At 60.1% G+C, this 25,792-nt stretch overlaps 2 protein-coding genes across 7 annotated transcripts in view; one reads left to right on the forward strand and one right to left on the reverse strand.

Moving 5' to 3' along the window:
* Positions 1 to 120: 120 nt before the first annotated feature.
* The window catches only part of CORO7 (coronin 7), an 86,443-nt gene continuing 60,771 nt past the window's right edge, over positions 121 to 25,792 (reverse strand). For 5 of the 6 annotated variants that reach the window (XM_049902983.1, XM_049902980.1, XM_049902982.1 and 2 more), the window contains 19 exons: positions 9,298 to 9,352; positions 8,771 to 8,828; positions 8,537 to 8,682; positions 8,363 to 8,455; positions 8,096 to 8,227; positions 7,435 to 7,561; positions 6,365 to 6,540; positions 5,788 to 5,896; positions 5,593 to 5,679; positions 5,373 to 5,515; positions 5,195 to 5,299; positions 5,042 to 5,127; positions 4,120 to 4,261; positions 3,920 to 4,009; positions 2,725 to 2,841; positions 2,344 to 2,479; positions 1,862 to 1,953; positions 1,294 to 1,380; positions 121 to 753 (listed from right to left, as the gene is read on the reverse strand). In XM_049902983.1, the coding sequence (XP_049758940.1) occupies positions 748 to 753; positions 1,294 to 1,380; positions 1,862 to 1,953; positions 2,344 to 2,479; positions 2,725 to 2,841; positions 3,920 to 4,009; positions 4,120 to 4,261; positions 5,042 to 5,127; positions 5,195 to 5,299; positions 5,373 to 5,515; positions 5,593 to 5,679; positions 5,788 to 5,896; positions 6,365 to 6,540; positions 7,435 to 7,561; positions 8,096 to 8,227; positions 8,363 to 8,455; positions 8,537 to 8,682; positions 8,771 to 8,828; positions 9,298 to 9,352 (1,987 nt within the window). In that variant the 3' untranslated portion in view covers positions 121 to 747. The other variant, XM_049902981.1, reaches the window with a different exon arrangement.
* Positions 14,226 to 25,320, forward strand: VASN (vasorin). Its single transcript, XM_049902993.1, has 2 exons — positions 14,226 to 14,328; positions 22,710 to 25,320. The coding sequence occupies exon 2, from the start codon at positions 22,720 to 22,722 to the stop codon at positions 24,742 to 24,744; it is 2,025 nt and encodes a 674-aa protein (XP_049758950.1). The 5' UTR covers positions 14,226 to 14,328; positions 22,710 to 22,719; the 3' UTR covers positions 24,745 to 25,320.

Raw genomic sequence — 25,792 nt, forward strand, 5'->3', positions numbered from 1 at the left:
AGGCCTTAGGGGCAAGGTGCAAGGTGAAGTGTGGGACTGGGCAGCCCAGGGCCAAACTTCTCTGACAATACTCCCCTCATCCCCTTCTCAGCCAGCACAGAGTAAGCAGCACAGACGTGGTCAGCTTAGAAAACTTTAATTGCTGAGAACATATGCCTTGTGCAGGCCCATCCTTGTGGGGCTCATACCCCTTTAACTGGGCCATCAGCTCTGGGGTGCCCACTTCTCCTGGCTTCAAGCCTGGAGAGCAGGAGCAGTTGGTCCCAGGCCCCTGAGGCTGGTGCTGCACCAAATGGCCTGGTGAAGGGCCGGCCCCTGAGGCTCTTGACCAGAACTGGGGCAGCAGGCAAGACAGGTCGGCCTGTAGGAGCTGAAGGTGCTGAACAAAGCCAACCCAGGCTGCGACTAGCCCACATCGGCATGGGAGGCGGGGCCCAGGGCCTGCTCAGGGACATGCTTATTGACCCCCATGTCCCCCTTGGCTCCACATGCTAGCAGGCAGCTGAGGAGAAGCAGCTGGTCCCAGAGAAAGCAGAGGTGTGGACAATCCCCACAAGTGGCTGGGGAGCTAAGAGGCCATGGAAGGGCCAAAGGCCCGAAGGAAGCCAGGCTTCTGGGGATGAGGTGCGCTGGGGCCATAGAGGCACCTTCCAGTCTGAGGATGAGACATGAGGTCTGCACAGGCCTCAGGTGGTCTAGGATGAGCAGCGGCAGGTGAGGCCAGACCAGAGGTGAATGGTGCGTAGGCTAGTCCTAGGGGGATAAACAAAGACGTGGGAGGGAAGTGGAACACACTGCAGGGGCGGGGGAGCATGGTGATGCTGGAGGAGCTGAAGCACTCCGCAGGCATGGGGAGGGAGAGTGGTGATGCTGGAGGAGATGGAGCACCCTACAGGGGTGGGGAGGAGGATGATGATGCTGGAGGTGGAGAACCTTGCAGGGGTGGGGAGGAAGGGTGGTGATGCTGGAGGAGGTGGAGCATCCTATAGGGATGGGGAAGAGGGTGGTGATGTTGGAGGAGGTGGAGCACCCTGCAGGGGTGGGGAGGGAGGCAGGGGTGGGGAGGGAGGGTGGTGATATTGGAGGAGGTGAAGCACCCCACAAGGGTGGGGAGGACGATGATGATGTTGGAGGAAGTGGAGCACCCTGCAGGAGTGGGGAGGGAGGATGGTGATGCTGGAGGAGACGAAGGACCCTGCAGGGGTGGTGAGGAAGGTGGTGATGCTGGAGGAGGTGGGGCACCCTGCAGGGGTGGGGAGGCACAGTGGTGCTGGGGCCCATCCGTCTACTCACCCACTCGTCCTCACCCACACCCTCAAAGGAGTCCTGGGGGAGCGGGTCCTCCCAGTTCCCTAGCTTCGCCACCATGGCGTTCAGCAGCTGAGAGTGTAGACAAGAGAAATGTTAGAAAGGGAACAGACCTCTGACCCCAAGAATGTCAGACCCCACAGTTTACGTGCAACAACGTCGTGAAGTTAGAACGCTAACAAAGCTGGTGGGTTTTCATGGAAAAGGGCACAGAGACAAAGATGGGGGGTCACAGACACAGAGACACAGGCACGAAGCGCCAGAAACACAGGTGCAGGGAGGCTGTCTCCATTCATTGCCTGCAAACTCTCAGATGTGCACCAGGGTCCCCAATGCACTTGGGTTCAAACTTCTGGCTTGCTCGGTTAAGGCTGGACAAGGCAGGACACTCACAGCCCTTACCTGGCCTCAGGGCCCCGTGCTGTGTGGGCAGCAGCAGGTCAGCACTCAGGGCTCTGGGAGGTGTCTAGACCAAACTTTGCGGGGTGAGGGGGGCGCGGGTAGAGAACTGGATACTGCCCACTCCCTACTGGTGGCCCTCTCCCACACCTACCTCTTCCTTCTTTTGCTGATCTGACTTCTCTTCTAGGTAGAGTGCTGAGGAGGGGGCCCGCCGGGCAGGGGCCTCACGGGGAGCCTGGCTCACTGGGGCAGGGTAAGGGCAGGCATCAGAGAGCACCCTGGATAGGGGGTACTTGCCTAAACCTTAGGAGCCAGCTGTAGGGGATTTCATGGCAGAGACCCAAGAGGTAGCACTGGCAGTGACTGGACCCATCGTTCACAAGGCCTGCACTGGGCATCAGGATGTATGTGTGTAGCAGGTGGGGACTTGTGACAGAAACAAAGACCATGGGCCCTGCCCTCCAGGGACTCAAACACTAAGTCTGGAACACCCACCAACTCCCACCATCCTTGGGAGTCCAGAAGTTTCTGTGTGCCAGCAGAGACAGAGATTGGACTTGGGCCTTCTGCCCTTTCCTCCATCCCCACCAACTCCCCTGCTTCTTTCCACCCAGACCCGGTCCCTCATCCCACCTGGGGTCATGCCGGGAGGCTGCAGGCAGAGGAGCCGGGGCTGTCCATTAGCACCTCCCAGCCAGGCCTCAGCACTGAGCACCGGCTCCCAGCTCATGGCTGTGTCTGGGAACACGTCATCCTGGAAAAACTCTTTCTGCAGGAAGGAAGGAAGGGGTCGTCCTGAGGTACTGCCCAGGGGTACTGCCCAGGGACTGGGGTGCGTGGTGATGCCTGGGACCCTCCCTACAGTCTAGGGGTTCCAGAATCTCAGCTGAATGAGGAGGCAGGTGTCCCCAAAGAGCAATGAGTGGAGAAGTCTGGGGATGGGGCCAGGCCCAAAGCCCCAACAGGTGCTGAGGAGGGAGGCTGAGTATCGGAGCCCTTGGTCCCCAACCTTACCCTGACTCGGGGCAGCCGAAAGGCTACAGGCTCCAGGGAGGTCTGGCGGAGCCTCAGGCATCGGGCAAACTCCACTTCCCGCACGTTACACTCTGTCTTGGGCAGGAGGATGAAGCCCTAAGGAAACCAGGGAAGTCAGAGCCAGAGCTGGATCTGGGGCTTCTGGCTGGGCACACAGGGACCCCAGAGGACCAGTCTTCTTCTCCTAGGACCACCAGGACCACACCTGTCCCTAGTTAGCGGTGTGCTGGTAACTGTGAAACCACGGGTCTCTGGAGGAAAAAAGCCTTGATTTGTAGCCTTTGTCTATTTCCATGGTGTAAATATTCCCACCATGGCTAATTTCAAGCTAACATGTAGCAATGGAAAGAGATCTGCAGTACACAATCGTGTGCTGTATCCACCACATAGATATAACCCAGTGCCATTGAGTCGATTCCGACTCATATCGACCCTATAGGACAGAGTAGAACTGCCCCATAGAGTTTCCAAGGATTCGAACTGCTGACCCTTTGGTGAGCAGCCGTAGCACTTAACCACTACACCATCAGGGTTTCCAATAGATATGATAGATGCAAATAACTTCAAGAGCACAGATAATACTAAAACCTGGTACAATTATCAGGAAGTGTCCAGTTTTGAGTATTCACTACCTTTGCTTTTAACATAATGTATTCAATTTTAAGCTTATATAGGGAGACCCTGAGCAATGCAAATGTCAATATGCTCAACTGCTAAGTGACTAGTAGGAGGTTAAGTCTGCCTAGAGGTGCCTCCGAAGACAGGCCTGGCAACCTACTCCCAAAAAATCAGCTGTTGAAAACTCTAGAGAACACAGTTCTACTCTGATACACATGGAGTTGCCATGAGTCAGATTCGACTCAATGGCAAATGGTTCAGTTTATATAATTTTTAATAATAATAGAGTTTAACAACCAGCCTGCAAAGTTCCTGGAAATGTCACCAGCTGTTGGGGACTGGCTCCAGCCCACCCCCAGCCCTAACCTTAGCAGGGTCCTTCTAGTTCCAGGCAGGCCGAGGTTAATGACCCACTGACCTCACAGATGCCTGTACTTCCCACATGGCCACCAGAGGGCGTGAGAGCCCTGAGTCCCATCCAGGAATCCTATCGTGAGGATCCATCTTTGGTGGCTAGACTAGGCCCCCAGGGTTGGGGGCTGGGTGAGGGGCTCACCTTGTGGAGGTCTGGCGATGTGAAGCTGTTACACTCCAGGAAGAAAGGGGCCTCAGGGAGCAGCTCATACAGGAACACCCGGGTGTCGCCCTGGAGGGGGAGGTAAGAGTGGGGTGGCCAGTTAAACCTCACCGACCCCCCCACCTTCCTCCCACCTCCTCTCACCTGCCCACCACCCCACCTGGCTCACCCCAGCCCACCTTGCCCGTGAGGAGCACTAGGCCCGTGTCTGGGTCATAGCTGGGCAACAGTGTTGAGGGGGCCACATCCAGGCCTAGCACGGCCAAGGGGCCCCCAGCCAGGGCCTCAGAGGCATACAGCAACAGCTGGCGCTCACTGCGCCTGCAAGGGGGGCAGGAGCAAGTCCTTAGAGCGGGAGGGGCCTGGGACAGGGCAAAGACTCCAAGGGCCCTATTGTTGTCTGGAGGAAGCCTGAGGGCCAGTGGATGCTGGGAGAGGCCCCCGCCCACCCTCTGCCTAGTCTGGCCCTCAGAAATCCCTTCCTGGCCAGCTGCCCTGCCTCTGGCCCCTCCTCCTGGCTGCTGCCCCCTGCCCCTCCTCAGCACTGGTCTCGGTCCCATGGCTGCTGTGGCATCCGCAGTCTAGTCTTCAAGGCCTCGCCTGGCCTTCCAGGACTTCCCTCCCCACTTTCTGCCTTTTGCTCTCTGCTCCAGCCAGGTTGGCTCAGCATCCTGGTCCTTGAATGGCCTCTTCTGAGGTCTCTGGTGACCACCCCTTCGTGACCCAGGTCAGATGACATCTCTTTCAGAAGGCCCTCTTTGATCCCTCCTCAGATGAGCCAAATGCCTCTCAGGTCACTCCAGTCTTCCTGGTTCTGTATTCCCTGCACATCACCTGGCTCCCTGCCAGGCTGGGCTCTCAACCCTCTGGGTCCCCAGATGACTCCCCCTCCTCACCTCCCTCCCACCCATCCATCATCTATCCACCCAACCACCCATCCTCCATCTATCCATCTTCCATCCATTCATTCATCCACCCACCCACTCATCATCCATCCATCCATCCACCCATCCAAATAAAGGAGGTGCGTGTGTTTGGAGAAGGGGGACACAGGTGGTTGCCAAAACCAGGAAACAGGAATGGTGGTCCCTTAGCCCTCACCTGTCAAAGCCAGATACCAGCAGACAGTGGCCATCACATACCCAGACAATGCGGGCTCCACGGGCCCCCTCAGGCCCTGGACCTTCCTGTTGGGGTACAGCATGTGAGGCCCAAGTTGGGTCTCGGGGCTGCCCCCAGTCCTCACTTGCTCACCTGCAGGGGCTCAGGGTGACTCCGGGGCTCATAGACCCGGACATGCCCATCCTTGCAGACAGTGGCCAGCTGCTGCCCATCTGGACTCCAGGCAAGGCCAAAGATCTGGGGGTGGGTGGGGCCATGAGAGGTGGCTTCTTGCCTTGTGGCTAGGCCCCCCACCTCGAGGCTGCCCCACCTGGTCCCGGTGGCCCCGTAGCCTCAGCCGCTCAGCTCCAGCCTTTAGGTCCCAGATGCAAACAGTGAGGTCGTAGGAAGAAGAGGCCAGGACATCAACCGCCAGTGGGTGGAAGCGCAGGGAGTATATTTTCTCCGTGTGGCCTGGGAGTAGGCAAGGGGTGACACTGAGCCCCTTGGGAGCCTCTGCCTGCACCCCGCCCTCCCTGGTCCCACCTGACCTGTGAGTATGGCCTCGGGCGTGGTGAGCACTTCTTCCAGGCCCTCTGCAGGCACCCGCCACAGTCGAATCCTGGCATCCTCCCCAGCTGCAGAGGCCAGTGGCTCAGCATTGCTGTGGTCGAAACCCCTAGCTGTCCCCTGTCCCTATTCAGGGCCCAGGACCCTCCCACATGGCCTGATGCCCACCTTCTTACCTACAGCGAGGCGATGCAGGTCAAAGGGGTCCCAGGCAAGGTCGGTCACGGCTGCCCCATTCTGCAGCGTGGGCAGCGCAGTGTCAGGCAGGCGGCCAGGCTTCCGCAGCTGTGGGAGGTGCCCCCCCATGGCCTGTCAGTACCAGGCAGGAGCACCCATTCCCCTGGGCCTGCAGCGGAAGCAGCATGTCTGGGCTCCCCTGCAGCCGACGTCCCCACCACTGAGTTGCCCAAGCTCTCTGCCTCAGCTACCTCATGCTCTGAGCCCCAGGTGCCAACTGTGAGGCCCTGGAAATGGGGACAGGGCAGCATGGAATGGTGAGAAGAGCTCAGGCATGGAACGCTGAGGGCCTGGGTCTGACTCCCAGCTCTACCACTTACACAGCTATGTGACCTTGGGCAAGTCACTAAGCTTTTCTGTGCCTCAACACCTTCATCTGTAAAACAGGGATCAGTGTGGCACCCACTGCATGGGGAGGCTGAGCGGGTACCTGGCACATGATGGGCACTTGGCAAAAATGAGCCAGTGTGAGTCTCAATGCCCTGGGTGACTTGGCTGCCACCTGCAGGCCCTCACCTCGAGCACAGCCACCTGCCCACTACTGCTGAGCAGGGGCACCGCCACACGCAGCCGGTTGGCACAAAAGCCGTCACTCTCGCCAGGTGTGGTGAGGTTGAGCCCCTTGAGGTTGGTGATGTGGCTGTCTCGGTGCAAGACGGTGCCATAGGCGTGGCGGAACTTGGAGCTAGGACCTGGTGGGCGGCAGGGACATGGCCATGCATGAGGATGCCCGTGCCCACCTGCCTGCCTGCTCCTGTAGGAAGAGCCCAGGCTGAGTCCTGCTGCTCTCACTGTGTGGAGATGCCCCGGTGTATACCTGGCCTGCCCTCTGCTGACCATCTGAACACAGTGCACACAGGAGTAGGACCCACTGGGGTAGACCCTTGCCCCTCTGTGGCCCCATGGTATCTTGGTGGAACCTCAGAGTTCCACGGGACACAGCTTAGAAACCACTGGGTTAGACCATCTTGCTTTGTAGGTAAGACCTACCATCCTCACTTTATCCTCTTCAGGAACGATTCCTCACTCTACTTGTCAGGCAGGGTTGGGGAAGGCAGGGGTGGGAGAGGGGGGTGTGGGAGGCAAGGGTGCAAGAGGTGGGGGTGGATGCAGGGGCAGGGGAGGTGGGGGTGGGAGTGGGGAAGGCGAAGGTGGAGGAGCCAAGGGTAGGGGAGCTAGGGGTAGGGTAGGCAGAGGTGGGGGAGACGGCTAGGGGAGGTGAGGGTAGGGGAGGCGGAGGTGGGGGAGGCAGGGGTGGAAAAGGCAGGGGAGGGGGACATGGGGTTGGGGAGGAGGGGGTGGTAGAGAAGAGGGTGGGGGAGGCAGGTTGGGGGAGCTGGAGGTGGAGGAGGCAGGGGTGGAGGAGGTAGGGGTGTGAGAGGCGGAGATGGGGGAGGCGGGGGAGCAAGGGAGGCAGGGGTGGGGGAAGTGGGGAGGACAGGATGGGGAAGTGGGGGTAGGGGAGGCAGAGGTGGGGGAGTTAAAGGTGGGGGAGGTGGGGGTGGGTCTGGGTACAGAGAAAGGGGAGGACTGTTTGGGTGTGGGTAGAGGAGGGTCTCATGGAAGCATCTGTCCAGTGCACTTACCCAGCAGGCTCTGCAGTGACCTCTGGCTGAAGCTGGTGCCGATGCCGCTGGTGCTGGAGCTTGAGGGCCCCAGGCTGGAGGGTGTGGAGGGTGAGGTCAGTGAGCTGGGTGGTGAGGTGAAGCCATCCTGGGAAGCAGCACAGGGTCAGCGAGGCATCTAGGCATCTGGGGTAGCCACTCTGGGCCTTGCCCAGACTGTGGGCCCCTCGGCCAGGCATGACCCGCTGTAGGGCATGGAACAGGGGAAGGAAGGGAGCTGGGGGCACAACCTAGATGCTGATAGGAGGCAGCAGTGCGAAAACACAGGCAGTGGGCTGAGCTAAGACTGGGGGGCTGCAAGGGGCAGCTGCTGGCTCCAGCTCTGTGGGAGGCCAGCCAAGATCTTCCAAATTTCAAGAGAAGCCAGAAATCCAGATTTTTATTCAAAAACTCCTGCTTTGTAAATGTTTGCTCAATTAAATAACACTAGTTTAAGTCCTTTCCTTAATGACGTGTATTCTCTGTGTATCGGATGTGACAACCACAAAGTTAAAGGCCATTGGGTGGGCGTTGGCCTGGGCACCCTCAGGGGTGTCAGTGGTGGGGAGGACCCCTCTAACATCCAGACCAGGGTCCCCATGCTCCTGGGGGAGTGACATGGCAGGGTTGGCCCGGCACTTACACTGGGGTCTGTGTCTTCTATCAGGGTCTCCGTGGGCTGGGCGGGTACAGGGGGCTGCTCCGTGGGGGGCAACAGGGTAGACATAAAGCTGGTGTGGGGTCGGTGGGCTGGGTTGAGGCTGACCCTCTGCACCTGTGGGAAGAGGATGGCCATCAGGTGTCATGGTCAGCTTAGGGGCCAGGGCACTGGGGGGCATGGGACACCCTGTCTGTTAGGAAGCCTTTGGAGGCAGCTGCCTGTGGGAGTGGTGAGCAGGCTGGGTCCTACCTGCTGGTTGCTCCCAGCCCACCAGGCCTGGGGCTCAGAGGCAGGCACACAGCCTGTGGTGTCTGGGAACAGGTCCTCATGGAACTCCACAGTCTGGTCGACAGAAGACAGGCAAGTGGTCAATGAGGCCCCAGGCCCCCCAGGCCTCCCAACCCCCGCTCAGGCCCCCCTCACCTTGCGGGGTACATGGTAGCTGATGGGTACGATGGCCGTGTCGCTCAGCTGCAGGACACGGAGCACCTCGCAGCTGAGGACGGCCAGTGCCCGCCGGGGCACAAGCGCTGCTCCTCGCAGGGTGTTCTCCAGGATGCACTGGTTTACTGGGGCGGGGGGAGGGGCACCACAGGAGGGCAGTTGGCGGCAGGAGAGAAGAGAGAGGGAGGGGGCAGGAAGAGGGCAGGGGCTTACCTGGGCTCAGTGCCGGCTGCAGTGTGGTCACTTCGTAGCAGAACAGCTGACTCTCACCCTGGAACAAGCTTGTCCTGAGTTCTACCCATGGACCACACCCAGTGGCCTGGAATGCGCCCAGGTCTAGCACGAGCTCTGCACGCTGCCCTCAAGGACCCAAGCCCAGAAACGGCAGACTTTACTGAGCCCTCACTATGCGCCGTCATAGGTGAGTCCTTTATAGATTTGACCTCGCTGTCCCAGAACTATACGTTTAGCATTTATTAAGTACTCACTGTGTACTATGCCCAGCTCTATTCTCTGCCTTGTCTTCATGAAGCTAAGGGATTTCTGGTCAACCCAACCACGGGGATGAAAATGATGCAGACACTCAACCCCCTGCCTGCAGGAGGTAGGCACCTCTCCACCCCTCTTCTCTGAGGTGGTCAGCCTCTCTACTCCCCAATTCCCGGCTGTCTGGCTGGCTGGAAGGCTGGGGCTGGACTCCGGGCCCTGGGGTAGGGTGGGGGCTCCAGCTTTTCACTCACCTTTCCTGCCAGGATGAGGAGCCCAGAGTCTGGGTCCAGCAGGGGCATCAGGGACCTGGGAGAGACAGGCTGGTCAGCAGATGGATGTTGAAGGTGCCTGTGAGGCAGGGGTCTCGGGAGGCCCTAGAGCCTACAACCCCAGATCCGGGCTCAAGGCAGGTGCCATGGTGAGCAGAAGCCATGTAGCTCCCAGAGCAGCACCCAGCCTGGTCCCTCAGGGCCCTCACCTCCTCCCCTGAGCCCCAACATGCCAAATACATCCCCCTCCCAGCCCTTCTTTCCCAGCCCCCTTCTGGGCCTCCTGACTGTGCTGGGCCCTGGGCACAGGGTCTTCAGTCCCCCTGAGGCTCCTCTCCTCCAGGAAGATCCCACATACATTCTGTCCCTGGGGTCACCTCAGCCTACCCAGACAGGGGAGGTGCATGCTAGAACCTGGGATGTCCCCCTCCGCCGCCGAGGGCTGCCTGTCGTTGGGGGGACCTGGGACCACGCATTCACCCACTGAGGTCTGGAACATCTGCTCAGCCAGCCCCTCAGGACTTGCTGACATGTTAGGGGCTCAGGTCCCCCCACTCCCCAACTTTGAACCTGAGCCCACCTGAGTCCAGTGCCCCAGGAGGGAGGGCTTCTTCAGTTGTGGTGCTTCCCCACCTGGCCCAGTCTGCAGGGGACAGGATTCTCCTGCCCCTTCTCTGTCCCCAGATGGGGGTCTTGGCGAGAGTGGGTGGCTGCTGGGGATGTGAGGGGATGGGACAGGCTGAAGCTCCCAGAGCCCCTGCTAGTCTCAGCCCGGGCCAACTGCCTGGCGTGATCCCTTGGCAGACCCTGGCCCATGAGCACGGCCCCCTGGTCCATGAGAGCCCTCCCACAGGTGCCTTTTCGTGATTGTTTTTTGCTCCTGGTCTTGGTTTCACATCCCTGAAACCCACAGGCCTGGACCCACTCCCCACCCCTCTACCCTGACATACTTTCTCAGAAAGAACCCTGTCCCTGCTATGGTTCCAGCGGTCAGAGGTCACCCAGCTGTGGCAGCTGTCTCTCTCCACCCAGGCAACAAAGGGCCAACCCCTCCCCCCAAACCCCCTCCCGGGCCACCTGCCCACAGCCTGCCCACTGCCCCCAACCCCACCAGGAGCTGGGTGGGGACCCCATGTCTACACAACTTCCTGGAGTGCCCTGGGCAAGCCACCTGTGAGTTACACAGGCCTGTAATTACCTCAGGCCTGCAGGATAAGCTGGGCTGACACTGCCCTCCCTGACCTGGTCTACCCACTGCCCACTGTGGGGGCAGGGGACAAAGTAGGTGTATGACCTGGGGTGACCCCACACCAAGGCTGGCTGCTGCCCTTCAGCAGCCTCAATGGGGCTTTCACTCATTCATTCATTCATGTGTGATCATTCATTCCCTTGACAAGCTGGTCTGGGCCAGGCCCTTCACTTGGCCAGCAGGTGTGACCAGAGATGAGTGAAAGACAGCCACCCCTGTCCTCCAGCAGCTCACAGCTAGTATAATGGGCAGACAAGGACCGCACAAATCCACAGATAAACATGCCCACCACATGAAGGAAAAGAATGGTCTGCAGGGCATACAGAAAGGGGCCCTGACCGTGGCTGGGTCATGGCGGAGAAGGGGGGCCTCCCTATGATCCAAAGGTTAAGTAGGACTCAACCACATCAAGGGAAGAAAGTCCCAGACAGAGCGAGTGGCATGTGCAAAGGCCTTGTGGCAGGTGGGTGCACGGCTCCTTGGAGGAAAGGGAGAAGACAACATGGCTGGCCGACCTGGACAGTGAGGGTGGGGGGCTGAGGCTCAGGATGGGATGGGCAGGGGCCAGGCCACACAGGGCCTGGTGCATTGGGAGAGGGGTTCTGCGTCCACAGTATGAACAAAAAGCTGATGATGGATTTTTAAGTGGAAAAGGATAGGACTGGATTGGCACTGAGCAGAGACCAATCTGGCTACTATGTGGAAATGGTTGGGCAGGGGGTGGGAGGAGTGGGAGCAAGAGCCAACATGAGGCTTAGGGCAGAGGTTGAGAAGTAAGTGGGCTGAGGGGGCTCCTGTCACCCCTCCTGACCTTGGTGAGACCTGGGAGCAGGCCTCTGTGTCCCATCTTGACACCAAGGGCTCATCTGTGCTCTAAACCAGCATCTGGAAGGGAGTGACCTGGGCTCCCCTGCCCCCACCAGCCCATTGACTCAGGCCCTGGGTGCCAGTCCACTGACTCAGGTGTTGGGTGCGTGGGGGCAGGAAGTCACGGAGGATAGTGCCGGCTCCTCCAACAGGTCAGGCCAGTCTTCCTGGCCCTGGTCAGAGTTATCTGGGCAGCTCTGCCAGGCAGGAGCATCCTGCTCACCATGGCACAGGCCAGTAAATCAGGTCACAGCACCCAGCCCCAAGGGCTGGCCAGCAGCTGCCACGGGCCTGACCCCTAGGCCTCATAAAGAGAGCCAGTTGGGCCTGGATTCAGAATGTAGGGTGGGAGGTGCTGTGTACCACACAGGCAGCACACCTGCTACCACGGCACAGGGAGAGGGTAGCATCTGGGCCTGCCACCAAGGAGGGCTCTGATCCAGGGGTCTAGCCCCAGACCAAAATCACAGAAGGTCCAAAGCTCAGATATGCCCCCACCCCTTGGGCCACATCCTAGAAGATGCAAGACATTGGTGGTACCAAGAGGATCATGTGGGGGATAGGGGCTTTATTGTTGTTAATTGGTGTCATTTCCAACTTAATGGCAACTGCATGTGTGCAGAATAGAACTACTCCATAGGGTTTTCAAGGCTGTGAACTTTTGGAAGCAGATTGCCAGGCCTTTTTTCTGAAGTGCCTCTGGGTGGGTTTGAACCACCAATCTTTCATCTAGTAGCTGATGACTTAACCCTTTGTACCACCCAAGGAATCCGAGTGGAGGGAGTTAGCCCTGATAATTCCCACCAGCTCTCCCAATGCTTCTGCAAACAGTGTGCTTGCTATGAAAAGCCGCTTCAAGAATCCTCCCTGGCCCCACCTCCAGCCCATGCCTCTCCCTCAGGCCCACCAACCTAGACATCCCAGCATTGCCACTGGTCCAAGGCGGTCCAGGTCCCTTGGGTCTGTCCCTGCCACCCAGGCAAGCCCTGCCCCACACTCCCTCCCTCAAGGAGGTTCCAAGTAACCAGGTTCTAAGGTGGGCAGTATCTGGAAACCACACAGCAAAGGCTGGAGAAACTGGGCAGGGGGTCTCTTGGGAGGCTGCCCTTGAACCTCTCAGTGGGTGGGAGCATGGTGTGAGAAAATTCAGGACGCAGGATGAGGGCATGGGGTGCGAGCTGGGCTCCAGAGAAGGCCTCTTTATTAGCGACAACTGGCCATGGAGGTGGGAGGCTGCCAAGGCCCAGTCAGGAATGCCTGTTCCTTGGGGAAATTTGGTCTGGTGGTCCTCAGAGGCCCCCATATCTGTGCACCCTTTCGAAAGTCTCAGGGGACACATGGCCCAAGAACAGAGGCATAGAGATGATGTGACCAAAAGCCAACAGCAACTCAGCCCCAGCCAAGTGTTCCTGTTCAAAACAATCTGGGAACCCACATTTTAAAGTGAAACCGCCTAATTTTTAAATGTCGGCAACTGCTTCAAAAAAATTTAAAACTCCCACGTAGGCCAAATGAAACACCTCAGGAGCAGCTGGCTTGCCAGCCTTGCCCTACATCCACTGGTACTGAGACATAGATGGATTGCAGGCCTGTGGGCTGTGGACCCCCACCTGTCCTGGAAGGGGCCCTGAAAGGGGGGAGGACCCTGACCAAGCTAAGGAGCTAAGAGGGAAAGTCTAGAAGGTGACTGTCCATCTGAAGAGTGGCTGGCACCCTGACCAGCCCCTGACAACAACTGGACACAGAGGCCAATCTGCCTTCCGCAAGAGAATCCTCCAGAGACGACCTAATCCCAGCTGGTGTGGTCCAGCCTCCAGGTCCCCCCAGATTAGAGATGGTCCTGCCTGGGCTGCAAGTCAGGAGCTGGGGTTGGCCCTCAGAGGCATGACTCTGGACACAAGCATGAAGAGGGAAGAGGGCAGGACATTTTCCTGGAACCCTCCAAAGCAGGAGATTTTTCTAGACTGGTCCAGCCCCAGCATTTGCTCCTCCTGCCCAGCCAAGGGCCACTATCAGCTGCAGCCCAGGCCCCACCCATTGAGGGTAAGGCCCCAAACCCCCTACCTCTCGCCCCAGCCCCACTGGCATGTGCTGGACTTGAAGCTGCCAGTAACTTGGGCAGGCGGTGGGTCACTTCCCCTTTCTGAGTCTCAGTCCCTTTATGGGAAACACAGGGACAGGAGGCTCAAGGCCTTATATTCTGCACTAGAGGGCTCTCAGTGGGGCTTTGTGTGGCCTACATAGGTTTTTTGTTTTTCCTTAATTGGAATTAGTTACCAACAATAACACATTGAAAGATTTCCGTTAAAAATCCAGATTTCCAGTTCCTTTGGAGAAATCCTCGGCTCTAGCAGCCCAGGCATGTTCTCAGGTATGGCGGCTGGTCATGGGCCCCCATCCTCTGTAGCGCTTCACAGTGCCTGGGGTCCCTTCTGGAGTTTGTGTGGGTTCCTTACTGCAGCTGTGGTTATGACTCTATCTTGCTCAATATCTTCTTGCAAAAAACAGGGATTTGCCCAAGGTCACGCAACAAACCACTGGCAAGCCAGGCTGGGTACCAGGGACTCCTGATTCCCTGGTGAGCGTTTAAATCCCGAGGCCAGCCACGTCCCTCCCTGTCTGCCAGCCCACCTGATCCGAAGGTGGCCGGGGCGAGGACCTGGCCGGTCGCGGACAAATGACCGCTACTGCGCCGGGGAAAGCAGGCCTCGTTGGCCCCGCCCCATCCCCAGGAGCGGCCCCGCCCCCGGCTCTTAAGGCGCAGCCCGCCTCCCCAAACCGACTTCGAGCCCGAGCCCGGGGCGGGGAGACGCGGACTGGGCTGCCTCGGGAACCCGGGATCCACAACAGATCCGGCCCTGTCCGCACCGCCCGGCTCCCTCCGCCACCACCCCACGGTGAGTGTTTGGGGGGTCGGGGCTGCGTGCCGGGGGCACCCCGTGCACCCGTGCGTACCCCTGCACACACGGGTGGACCACACAACCCCCGAACGCACGACCACCTGGGCCGGACGGGCGCACCCCCAGGACCCCCTCCCCAGCCCTGGGCGCCGACAGCCCGGCCCTGCACTGCCTGTTGCGGCTGGGGCGCAAGCGCGCGCGCGGGAGAGTGGACACAGCTCACCGGCCGGCGCGGCTGCGAGCAGACAAAATAAACACCCCCTCTCGCGCTTCCTCCGCCCACGGCTGGGCCCTCCGGCATGACCAGTTTTATGAATCAAACCCCTGAGGGGTGGCCAAGCCAGAGTCTTGGGTTCCTTTTCCCTCCTGCGGTCAGGCAGGCTGGTTCTGGGCTTGGGGCCTCCATGCCCCCAGTACACAGTCCGCGGGGGCCTGAAGGTCCTCACTCAGCCAGAGTGGGGGCCACAGGGAGGTCACGCTGGGGGCTGCAGCAGCCCTGTTAGGTGCAGACCTGAGGTGGGGGGAGTGGCTGGCAGGTATCTGATGCCCACCCCCAGGCTGGGGACAGACCTTGGCTGGCTGGGCCCTGAGTGCTCCAGGTATTAGAGTGCCTCTGTCAGGGAAGGAAGGGGCTTTGCTGGGGGCTACAAAACCAATGGACCAGAGCCAGCCTAGTTCCTTGTGTCCCTGGGCTGGCTGCCCTGAGGCCTGCTGAGGTCCCCACCATCAGTGGCAAGCCAGCTGATTTGTGCCAAACATTCTGCCTCACCCCTGCTCATTAATGATTACCACACTACCAAACTAGGGTGGCTGGCTGCTTCTCCTGCTGGGGCCCTGCAGGGTAGGGAAAAGGGAGACCCTGAGGGTCTAGGTAGATCCCTGCTTACCTTTGCACTGTGGCCTGGATGCAGAGGCCTCTCTCAAGGCCTAGAATCTCCGGGGTAGGGGAACTGACTAAATCTCAGCAGTCCCTTCCCACTAGGGCTGTCTGGGTTTGGGATGACTTGGGGTGTGGGAGTGCTGGGCTGGTGCGCTCTGAGCAGGCCCATTAGAGCCAGAGGAGCAAGCGGCTGTGGTCCAGTGTGAGCTGGCTGTTGGCAAGGCCCCAGGGAGCTGGGGTGGGCGGCAGGGGGATGGGAGCATAGTCCCTCGGTTCACTGTCTTCTCTCTGGGGGACTCGCCCCTGGAGCTTCTGTAAACAGAGTGTCACTGGCAGGAAGAGGGCTCTGGTAATAAGCAGCCCAGCTGGATTCCCTCCAGACCAGTATCTGCCTCTCCAGGGCCCAGGGAAGGAGGATGAGCGTGCACGTGCCCAGCTGGGGGCCTGTCCCCACTTCCCCTGGCCTGGGATCTGCGGCTCCAGAGGGTCAGGGTGGACAGGCCGACGGGGACAGGTGGGGGGCCAGTGTCCCAGGACCTTTGCCCGAGGCACTGCTCTCTCTAGACTCTGGACACGGGGAAAGGGCACTCAGTACCTGGAGTCCCTCAGACATTGCCCAGAACCTCAGTCTCCCCAGGGAGATGCCCTGGGCAGGAGACCAGTCCCCAGGTTCTGGCTGCCTTCATTGACACCCTACCTACAGCACCAGGGGAATTGGGACAAGTCCCAGATAAAGAGTTAAGTCCTTCTGGGGGCTTAGAAGTGGACGCCACCCCACCCCTAGCCAGTCACTGAGCACAGGCAAGTGGGCCCCAGCTGCCTGAGGGGGCAGCACCCACCCGCAGGGCCACCAGTGTGCCCCCCTTGGTGACCAGAGACCTGTTGAGCCTCTGCTCACAGAGGCATCCTCCATCCTTGACCAATGGCAGGCCCTGAGCACAAAGGAGGAGAGGTGAGGCCACCTAACTAGGTTGGCGACCCCTCCTGGAGCCCCCCAGCTCTCCTTTGAGTCCCCTCCCTGGGCTGGGGAGCCCGAGGCTCAGTGCTGCCAAGAAAACCAGCTCCCTTCACTGCTCTGGAATTTGCGTGAGTTCTTGGAGCAGGGGGGAGGGTGTGTGTGTGTGTGTGTGTGTGTTTGGTGTGGGTGTGTGTGTGTGTGTTTGGTGTGGGTGTGTCTGAGCGAGGGTGACTGGAACAGGCCTGTGTTTGGGGGCGGGGGTGCTCGGGAAGTCCGTGTGCACGGGGAGGGGCCAGGGCCACAGCCTCCTTTCCTTCTATTGGTTTCCACGTTCCAGAGACAGCCGGCTTGCTTTCCCCAAAGCCAGCTGCGCTGACCGGCTGTCTGTCCAGGCCCACAGGCCTCCTCCGCTTTTTCTCATTCCTGCCTCTCTGGGTGTAAGGCTGGAGGCAGCTCCCTCAGTCTACCTCAGTTCGGGGAGGCGGCGCAGGCAAGGGGCCAGTTCTCCTCCAAGGTTGGGGCAGCCCCCCCTAGACGGCTCCTGGAAATGAAGTAAGCCTCTGACATTCCTAGGAGGCTGCCGGAGAGATTTAATTAAGGGAGAGGAGGAAGCTGGCTCCCATGGGGAAGGCCATGACAGGAGCCTGGAGGGGCAGCAGTGGGAGCCCAAAGTGAGGTGTGGCACTGGGGGCTCAGTGACCAAGCCCTCTGCTCTGCCTCCCCCCAAATCAAGTCCACTGCCCAGATTGCAGGAAGGGCCACATCTGCCACAGGGTGCCCAGGAGCCCTAAGGGGTTGGCAGGGACTCTGGACATTGTCAGACCAAGAAGGACAAGATGCCCTCTGGGGCCATTTCCTTCTCTGACCCCTTCTAGGCCACAGCTGGCTTAGGGCTGGTGTCCTCCCTTGGTGGCTAAGTCCTTCCTCTGGCAAGTTCAAGGTTAACTGCAGGGTTAGGGCCCTAAAAAGTGGGGGCGGAAGATGCTGACACCCAGCTCCATGGCATCATACCAGCACGTGCCGACATCACCTGGACTGGCCCATTTCTAGCTGGGCCGCAGCAGGTGTCCTCTTGCAAACAGGCAGTGCCTCTCCTTATACTGAGATGACACGTCCTGCCGCCCAAGGGCTAGTATGAGCCTGAAATTGGCCTTAGTCACTAATCTCCCTGCCCTGGGCTAACAGGTCTGGCAACTGCCAAGTCACCCTCAGTGCTACTGAAGCACTGGCTTAGGGCTGGCCAGCCTCCTGCCACAGAGGAGTGGGTGGAAGGGGTGCTGCCAGCCACCCAACACCTGTGTCTGGGATCTAGCGTTGGATCATGCCCTCTGCAGCCCTTTGGTACTGTGTGCCAAGCCCTGGCTGGACAGAAGGTTCACTGGAGGCCTTCTCAGGACATAACTCTGTCTGGGCCTTATCTCTGACAAAAAAACCAAATCAGTTGTTGAGTTTATCCCAACTCACAGCGATCCCATGTAAGTAGGACTGTGCTCCATGGGGTTTTCAATGGCTGGTTTTTTGGAAGTAGATTGCCAGGCTTTTCTTCCAAGGTGCCTCTGGGTAACTTGAACCTTCAGCCTTTTGTTTAGTAGTCAAGCGCTTAACTGTTTGTGCCACCCAGGAACTGGGCCTCATCCCCAGACACTCTTATTGCATTGGTCTGGAGTGGGACCCAGGGCAGTAAGGGTGATTGTGATGTGCAGCTGGGTTGACAAGCCTCTAGAGTTACAGGTGGGAGACGGAAGATCTGGGTGGGAAGTAAGCTTGGATAAGGTCTCAGGGAGAGAGCGTTATCTGTAGAAGGAATAGAGCTGGCCTGGGGGCAGGGATGTGGATGGTGGAAGATGAGAGATTGAGACCAGAAGGACCCCAGTGTCATCACTAGCCAGGGCTATGGGACCTCTTGTGCAGGGCCCAAGGGAGAGAGAGCAAGGAACGAGCTCAGACAAACCTGAGCCTAGTCCACTCGCCTCTTTAGTGAAAGCCTAGGACAGAGTCCCCAGTCTCTTGCCCTGGGGGGCCAGGGTGGCCTTGCCCCAGGGATGGGGAGATGGGCAGACCCACTCCAGGGCCTGAATCTCCTTGGACACGTCAGCGAAACCGGAGCCAGCTGTCCTGGCTGCCGGCAGTCGTCCCGCCTGCCTTGGGGGGGGGGTTGGCAGACTCCAGGGCTGGGCTCCTGCCAGGCCTGGCCTGGCTGGTGGGGCCGCGCCTGGGCGAGCCAGCCCTGGAGCTAGAGGGCCCAAAGTATTGGGTCAGACCCGCAGTGTAGTCCCTGCTCTCACTTGCAGCAAGCCCAGGAGCAGTGCTGTACTGGCCTCTGTCTGTCTGTCCTAGTCTGTATGCATGTGGCTGTGATGCACCAGCCCTGAAGTCACCCAACCCTCTGAGCCCACCCCAGGGCGTGTGTGAGGGGATGCCCATGGGTATGTCCTGTACTTGGGATGGTGGGTGGGGGCACTCTGGGTCCCCTCAGAGCTGAGATGACAAATGTCCTCAGTCTTTCTTACTCATTCAGGCCCTCCCTTGCACCCCCACTGGCCCTGAGGTCATATGCTGAAAGAGGGGCTGGCCAAGGTCAGCTCATCCCCTACATCCCCACTTCCCATAATGGAGGCTTTGACCCTGGGGCACGGGCCTCCTGCCTGTGCGGAAACTGGCATGGCAGGTGGCCTTGTGACTGGGTGGATGGCAGCCCCTGTGGCCAGTGTTACCAGGTAGAAGGTGCCCTGGGTATAAACTGATCAGGTGCCAGGATCAGCCTCCCCATTTTGGGAACTGAGGTTCGGCGACGTTAAGTCCTCGCCAAGGTCACGTGGCCAGGCAGCTGTGGGAACACAGGGAGCTGAGCCCCCAAACCCCATCCCAGCTACTATCCCGAGGTTAATGGCACAGCCAGCCACAGGGCCCAGGCCTCTGCCACCTCCTCTTCCCACCACCCTGAGCTGGTAGGCACATGGGGGCCTCCGAGGTCAAGTCCAGCAGCAGGAGGGGACCCTAGCCCCTCACTGTTGTCCTCCCTTCTTCCCCACTGCCCCCTGTCACTCCCCAGGGCTGCCCCTAGGAGAACAGTCTCCATACCCTTTGCAGAGGGAAAGCTGCTCCCTCCCACCTTGGGTCAGCAGATCTGATACCAAAGCCCAGGCCCTGCTCCACCAGAGCCAGCGCCAGAGCCGCTGTAATCCCAGGTCAGCACAGGCAGCTGTGACAAGCCTCTCCCCCACCCCACACACACCACAGGCATGCACAGAGACCAGCAGTATTCTCTCCCAGAACTTGCTAAAAGAACAACTTGTTAAAAACCACCAGAAATACAAAGGACAGCACTCCTGCTCAGATCTCCAGAAGTACAGAGGATGGGGCAGTGTAAGCCCATTGGATAGTGGGGAAACTGAGGCTAGGAGTTAGAAAGGGAACCACCCCAGGGAACTACAAAGGCCCAAGCTCAAACCCCCGCCTACTGGCACCTGTCTGTCCTCCCATGTCAGTCCCAGGTCTCTCTGGGCTGCCTGTGGGGGCTCTCCATTTTCCAAGGCCCCAGCACTGCCTGCCAGCCTCCCCATGGTGGGCACAGGTGGAGAGGGGGTACAGGCAAAGGGGCTCACTCCTGCATCTGAGGGGGACCAGGTTAGCTGCTGCCTAGGGCCCCTGTAACTCTTGGTTATAGCCTAATCCCCCCCCTCCCCCTGCCTCTGGTGGCACAATCCTTAGCTTGTTATCTGTCAGCCAGGTACCTCCCTGTGACAGGTCCCCAGTGTCGTTTCATCCATCCTTCCCTCCACCTTTAATATTGCTGATGAAAGGGACCACAGCTGCCCCCTCTGGGTAGAGTGGGGAGCGTCCCCAGGGCCTGCCCCCGAGGGCTAGCTGCTGGCAGAGAGCTGGGTGGTCTATTTGTCCTTGCCCAGCAGCCATAGGTGTCCACTCTTAGAGTCGAAGAAACTAAGGCCTCGAGAGTGAAGCCACTGCCCGAGGCCTCTTAGCGTGGCTGCCTCTGAGGCAGGCCTGCCTGACTTGAGCTGAGCTCTTAACCATGACCTTATATGAGGCCCAAGGGGGAGCTGAAGCCGCGGGGGTGGCCAGCCCCGGCCACACGCAGGGTCCCCTCCCACCCCAAAGCCTGCCTGCTCCCTCCCTGACCTCGGCCTGGCCCAGCCAGGAGGGCTGACTCGAGGAGGCAGCCGCACCCCCCATGTGGCCGTAGGGTGGGGCAGGGGTCCTCGCAGCCAACATCTGGAGGCCAGGCCACGCTGCTGTCTTCTGAGTCAGGGAGGGAGGGAGCGATCACATGCTGGGGTGGCGATGGCCAGGGGCGTGGCCCACAGGGGCTGAGGTCACCAGACATGGGGAGCCCCCAGGGATAGGCAGGCCCAGGCCACACCAGGCCGCGGGATTCTGACACTTGCTTCATCAGTTGTTACTTGCCGTTGAGTTGATTCTGACTCACAGTGACCCCGTGTGACAGAGTAGAACTGCCCCACAAAATTTTCTTAGCTGTAATCTTTACAGGAACAGATTGCCAGGTCTTTCTCCTCAGAGCTACTGGTGGGTTCGAACTGCTAACCTTTTAGTTAGCAGCTGAGTGCTTAATGTCGTGCTACCAGGGCTCCTTTGCTTCATCAGAGGCTCCCCAAAGATGAGCTGTGGGCCTCTGGGACCAGTGGGAGCAAACACAGCCAAGGTGTCTGGCCCAGGGAGCTGGGGAGTACAGTGGAGATGGACGCTGGGAGCAGGGACCCTGGCCTGGGGTCTGTGCTGAGCTGGCCTCTGAGCACCAGCAGAGGCTGATGCTACAGCTAGCCAGGGCCTGGATGGGCCTAAGCTGGGTCATGACGCCACTTCTCTTGACCTAGGACTGGCCCAGGACTGTGGTAGCCTCACCAGGGACTGTCTTATCTGTGGAGTAACCCCCTGGCTCTTTGTCCTCCCACTCCAGAAGCATGTGTGCCTGGGGAGGGGCTGAATATGCCCCTCCCCCAGTCAGTGGGACAGAGCCTAGCTGGGTGGGGGCAGTGTTACCTGCTGTCAGGCGGCCAGTGTGGGGGAGGGGACATTCTGTACTTCAGCACAAAAGGTCCTTGTGTAAGTACAGGAGCTTGGGGGAGGAGATGCCGCCTGCTGGGCAGCAGCCTCCCTGGCCAGGCTGGCGCCCACAGGGAGCCCACAGGGTGAGGCCACAGCTGGGCATGGTCCCATCCCCCATTCACCCCAGGAGCCTGAGGGATAGGGGGCTCCTGTTGCAGCCCAGTCCCTTCTCTGTGGCTGGGGCCCCTGTGGGTGGGGGAGGCCTGCCTGGGCTGGGTCTGCAAATACCGCTGCATCTGAAGGGCCGGGTGCACCTGGAAGTGGTTAGGCCAGGGCTCTGGCTCAGGTTTCCTGGCCTGGGAGCTGCACCTATGGCCCCTCCAGAAGCCATGCTCTCTCCAGCCACCCTGGGCTATAAGAACAGCTTCTCCCTGGACTGGCTGTTGGGGGGCTACATGGGGCGACTGGAAAACACTGGGTGCAGCTGAGCACGTGGGAGGGACTGTGTGAGGGGAGGGCTGCTGCTCCCATGCCTCAGTGCCCACCATGGAGTGGACCCCAAAAACGTTCAAGGGATGAACAGGTCCAGAGGCTTCTCCAGGCCTGGCCCTGACCACTGGGACTGTCAGCGTCCCTGACCTGAGCTCTGGGTCAGCCCAGGGGGGCTGGGACCTCTAGTTCCACCACCAGCACCTCAAAGACAAGGGGGGTCTGCAGACAAGGGTTTCCTGCTCCCACTCCAACCCATGACAGGGAAGGTCCCGCCCGTGGTTCTGAGCCTCCCCCAGGAACGTTCTAGCCAAATCCTGATGGCTGCAGCACTGTCCACGACAGGTCTAACTCCACAAGTGGAAAAACACAGATCCCATAGTTTCCATGTGAAGTCTCGGGCTACGGTCTCCTCACTTGGCAGAGGGGGGCAGTGGCGGCAGGCCGGCCAGCTTCTCTGCTTACGCACTCAGACTGCCTGCCTACCCACTTGTCCGCCTGCCACTGCACGGAGGGGCGGCCTCCTCCGGCCCCCAGGATGCTCACTCCTCCCTGGCCACCTCGACAGAGCTCTTTGGGGCTGGGGAGGCACAGATACTGGTATTCTTGGGTCACGTGTTCTTGGTGGGACCAGCCAGGATAATTAAGGAGAAAGAAGGACATTATCTGTGGTCACTGGGTCTTAGTGGGTGCCAGGACCTGTGCTAACCTTTGCACACATCCCCACCAGACACTCTGATGGCCGCAGGAAGCAGTAGCTAACGCCATAAAGGGTTATGTTACTGCTTAAAGTCACATAGTGAGAGGGAGTGAAGGGACAAGAAATGGGCTGGGGCACTGGGGACCCATCTCCTAACCACCATTTGATTCTGGATTTGGGGGTGGTGGGGGAGTGGTGATGTGGCTGGTGATCCCCTTCTGGGTAGATCAGGGGATGGGTGCCTTTTCCAGTCTCATGGGGGCTGGCCTGGCTGCCCTCTGGGCCCTGGACTCAGCCTTCCCTGTCTGTCTCCTCTCTGCTCCCAGGGACCAGAAAATGTACCCCAGGACCCCCCGACCCTTGCTGCTGCTACCCCTGCTGCTGCTCCTGGTGCTGGGGCCCAGGGTGTGGAGCTGCCCACCCGGCTGCCAGTGCAGCCAGCCGCGGACCGTCTTCTGTGCCGCCCGCAAAGGCCCCACAGTGCCCAGCAACCTGCCACCTGACACGGCCGGCCTGTACATCTTTGAGAATGGCATCACCACACTTGATGCAGACAGCTTTGCCAGCCTGCCCAACCTGCAGCTGCTGGACTTGTCACAGAACCGGATTGCCAGCCTGCCTGGTGGGGTATTCCAGCCTCTTGCCAACCTGAGCAATCTGGACCTCAGTGCCAACCAGCTCCGCGAGATCACCAATGAGACCTTCCGTGGCCTTCGGTGCCTCGAGCGCCTCTACCTGGGCAAGAATCGCATCCACCACATCGAACCAGGGGCCTTTGATGCGCTGGACCACCTCCTGGAGCTCAAGCTGCAGGACAACGAACTGTGGGCGCTGCCTCCACTGCACCTGCCACGCCTGCTGTTGCTCGACCTCAGCCACAACAGCCTGCCAGAGCTGGAGCCTGGTGCCCTGGACACTGCCAACCTGGAGGCGCTGCGGTTGGCTGGCCTGGGGCTGCAGCAGCTGGACGAGGGGCTCCTGGGCCCCTTGAGCAACCTGCACGACCTGGATGTGTCTGATAACCAGCTGGAGCAAGTGCCACCCGCCATCCGTGTCCTGCGGGGCCTGACACGCCTGCGGCTGGCTGGCAACCCCCGCATCGCCCAGCTGCGGCCCGAGGACCTGGCCGGCCTGGCAGCCCTGCAGGAGCTGGACCTCAGCAACCTGAGCCTCCAGGCCCTGCCCCCCGACCTCCCCAGCCTCTTTCCCCGCCTGCGGCTCCTGGCTGCCGCCCGCAACCCCTTCAACTGCGTGTGCCCCCTGAGCTGGTTCAGCCAGTGGGTGCGTGAGAGCCGAGTCATGCTGGCCAGCCCTGAGGAGACGCGCTGTCACTTCCCACCCAAGAATGCCGGCCAGCTCCTCCTGCAGCTCGACTACGCCGACTTTGGCTGCCCGGTCACCACCACCACCACCACAGCGCCCACCACCAGGCCCACCATAGGGGAGCCAACACCATCCCCATCCAGTGCAGCACCCACCTGGCTCAGTCCCACGGAGCTGGTCACCCAGGCACCCAGCCAGGTGCCCACCCCCCTGCCCACCATGCGGCCTGCCCCCCATCCCCAGGACTGCCCCGCGTCCACCTGCTTCAACGGCGGTACCTGCCACCTGGGGGCACGGAGCCACCTGGAGTGCCTATGCCCTGAGGGCTTCACAGGCCTATACTGCGAGAACTGGGTGAGTCTGGGGACACAGCCTAGCCCTGCACCGGCCACCCCGATGCCACCGCCACAGCCCCTGCCCCTTGGCGTGGAGCCTGTGAGCCCCACTTCCCTGCGGGTGGGGCTCCAGCGCTACCTACACAGCACAGTGCAGCTCAGGAGCCTCCGCCTCACCTACCGCAACCTCTCAGGCCTGGACAAGCGGCCAGTCACGCTGCGGCTGCCCGCCTGGCTTGCTGAGTACACAGTTACCCAGCTGCAGCCCAATGCCACCTACTCCATCTGCGTGAGGGCCCTGGGGGCCGGGCGGGGGTCTGAGGAGGAGGAGGCCTGTGGGGAGGCCCGCACGCCCCCAGCCATCCGCTCCAACCACGCGCCTGTCACCCAGGCCCGTGAGGGCAACCTGCCTCTGCTCATCGCGCCCACCCTGGCCGCCGTGCTCCTGGCCGTGCTGGCCGCAGTGGGAATAGCCTACTGCATGCGGCGGGGGCGGGCAGTGGCGGCTCAGGGCAAGGGGCAAGTGCGGCCGGGGGCTGGGCCCCTGGAGCTGGAGGGGGTGAAGGCCCCCCTGGAGCCAAGCCCCAAGGTGACCGAAGGTGGTGGAGAGACCCCAGCTGGCGGGCCCGAGTGTGAGGTGCCACTCATGGGCTACCTGGGGCCCAGCCTCCAGGGGCCCCTTCCCCCTAAGCCCTACGTCTAAACCTGGAATTGATGGGACCTGCCAGCGCCTCCCTGCTGCCAGACCACCCAGAAGTCCTCAGTTCCACAGACAGGACCAGCCCTGGCACCATTCTAAACCTCAGTTTTCTCATCTATGAGACCGTGATGACCTCTACGGTCCCCTCTGAGCCTGAGCACCCTGTCCCAAGGATGGCCTGTCCCATCCTCTACATGTGCAATCCCCCGGGGCCACGCTGGGCATGAGCTGGGCCTCCCTGTGTGCTGGTAACACAGGTCGGGGCCGCAAGGCCTCCCCAACCCCGGAGACTCTGGGGGCCAGTGAAGGAGGCCCCCAGAGAGAGCAGAGGGAGAGCAGGGTTGGGACAGGCCCTCGTGGGCCCAGCCTCGGCTCCAGGAGCGAAGGAACAAAAGAAACTGGAAAGAAAGACACTTTAGGAATATGTTTTGCTTTTGTTGTTTTGTTTTTTTAAATATATTTATAAGAGATCCTTTCCCATTTACTCTGGGAAAGTGTTTTTCAAACTCAGAGACAAGGACTTGGGTTTTTCTAAGACAAATGACTACATGAAGGCCTTTTATAAATAAAGAATAAAATGGAACAAGAGTGTTTCTTGGGCATAGCCCCATGGTGCCTGAGCTGGGTGGCAGGAGGGCTGGGACCCACCCAGGTCTGGAAGGTGGTGGAGAGGGAAGCAGGGGGCTGGGATCCATCTCACCAGTGGGCACCAGGTCCTGGACAGCAACCCCTGGGCTTGGGAAGGCTGCTGCTGAGAGGCACATCCAGCAGGACGCCCTTCCAGGCTTCCTGCCCTGGCTCTGTGCATCCCAGTGAGGCCCAGCCCAAGCAGGTACAGGGGATGGGAACAGGGCAGCCTCCAACTGGGGGAGAGGATGGTTAGGGAAGCCATACCTTACCCAGCTGTCCTCTATAGCAGGAGCCAGGGCTGGACCTGCTCTGGGGGTGTGAGTGTGTGAGGTTGGGGAGCTTCTGGCAGATGGGGGTGCTAAGGGGGTCCCGCAGGGCAGTTCGTACCCTCCTCAGAGGCAGATCTGACGAGCGGTTCATG

Source organism: Elephas maximus, chromosome 12 (assembly GCF_024166365.1).
Source record: "Elephas maximus indicus isolate mEleMax1 chromosome 12, mEleMax1 primary haplotype, whole genome shotgun sequence".
NCBI classification, from domain to species: Eukaryota; Metazoa; Chordata; class Mammalia; order Proboscidea; family Elephantidae; genus Elephas; species Elephas maximus.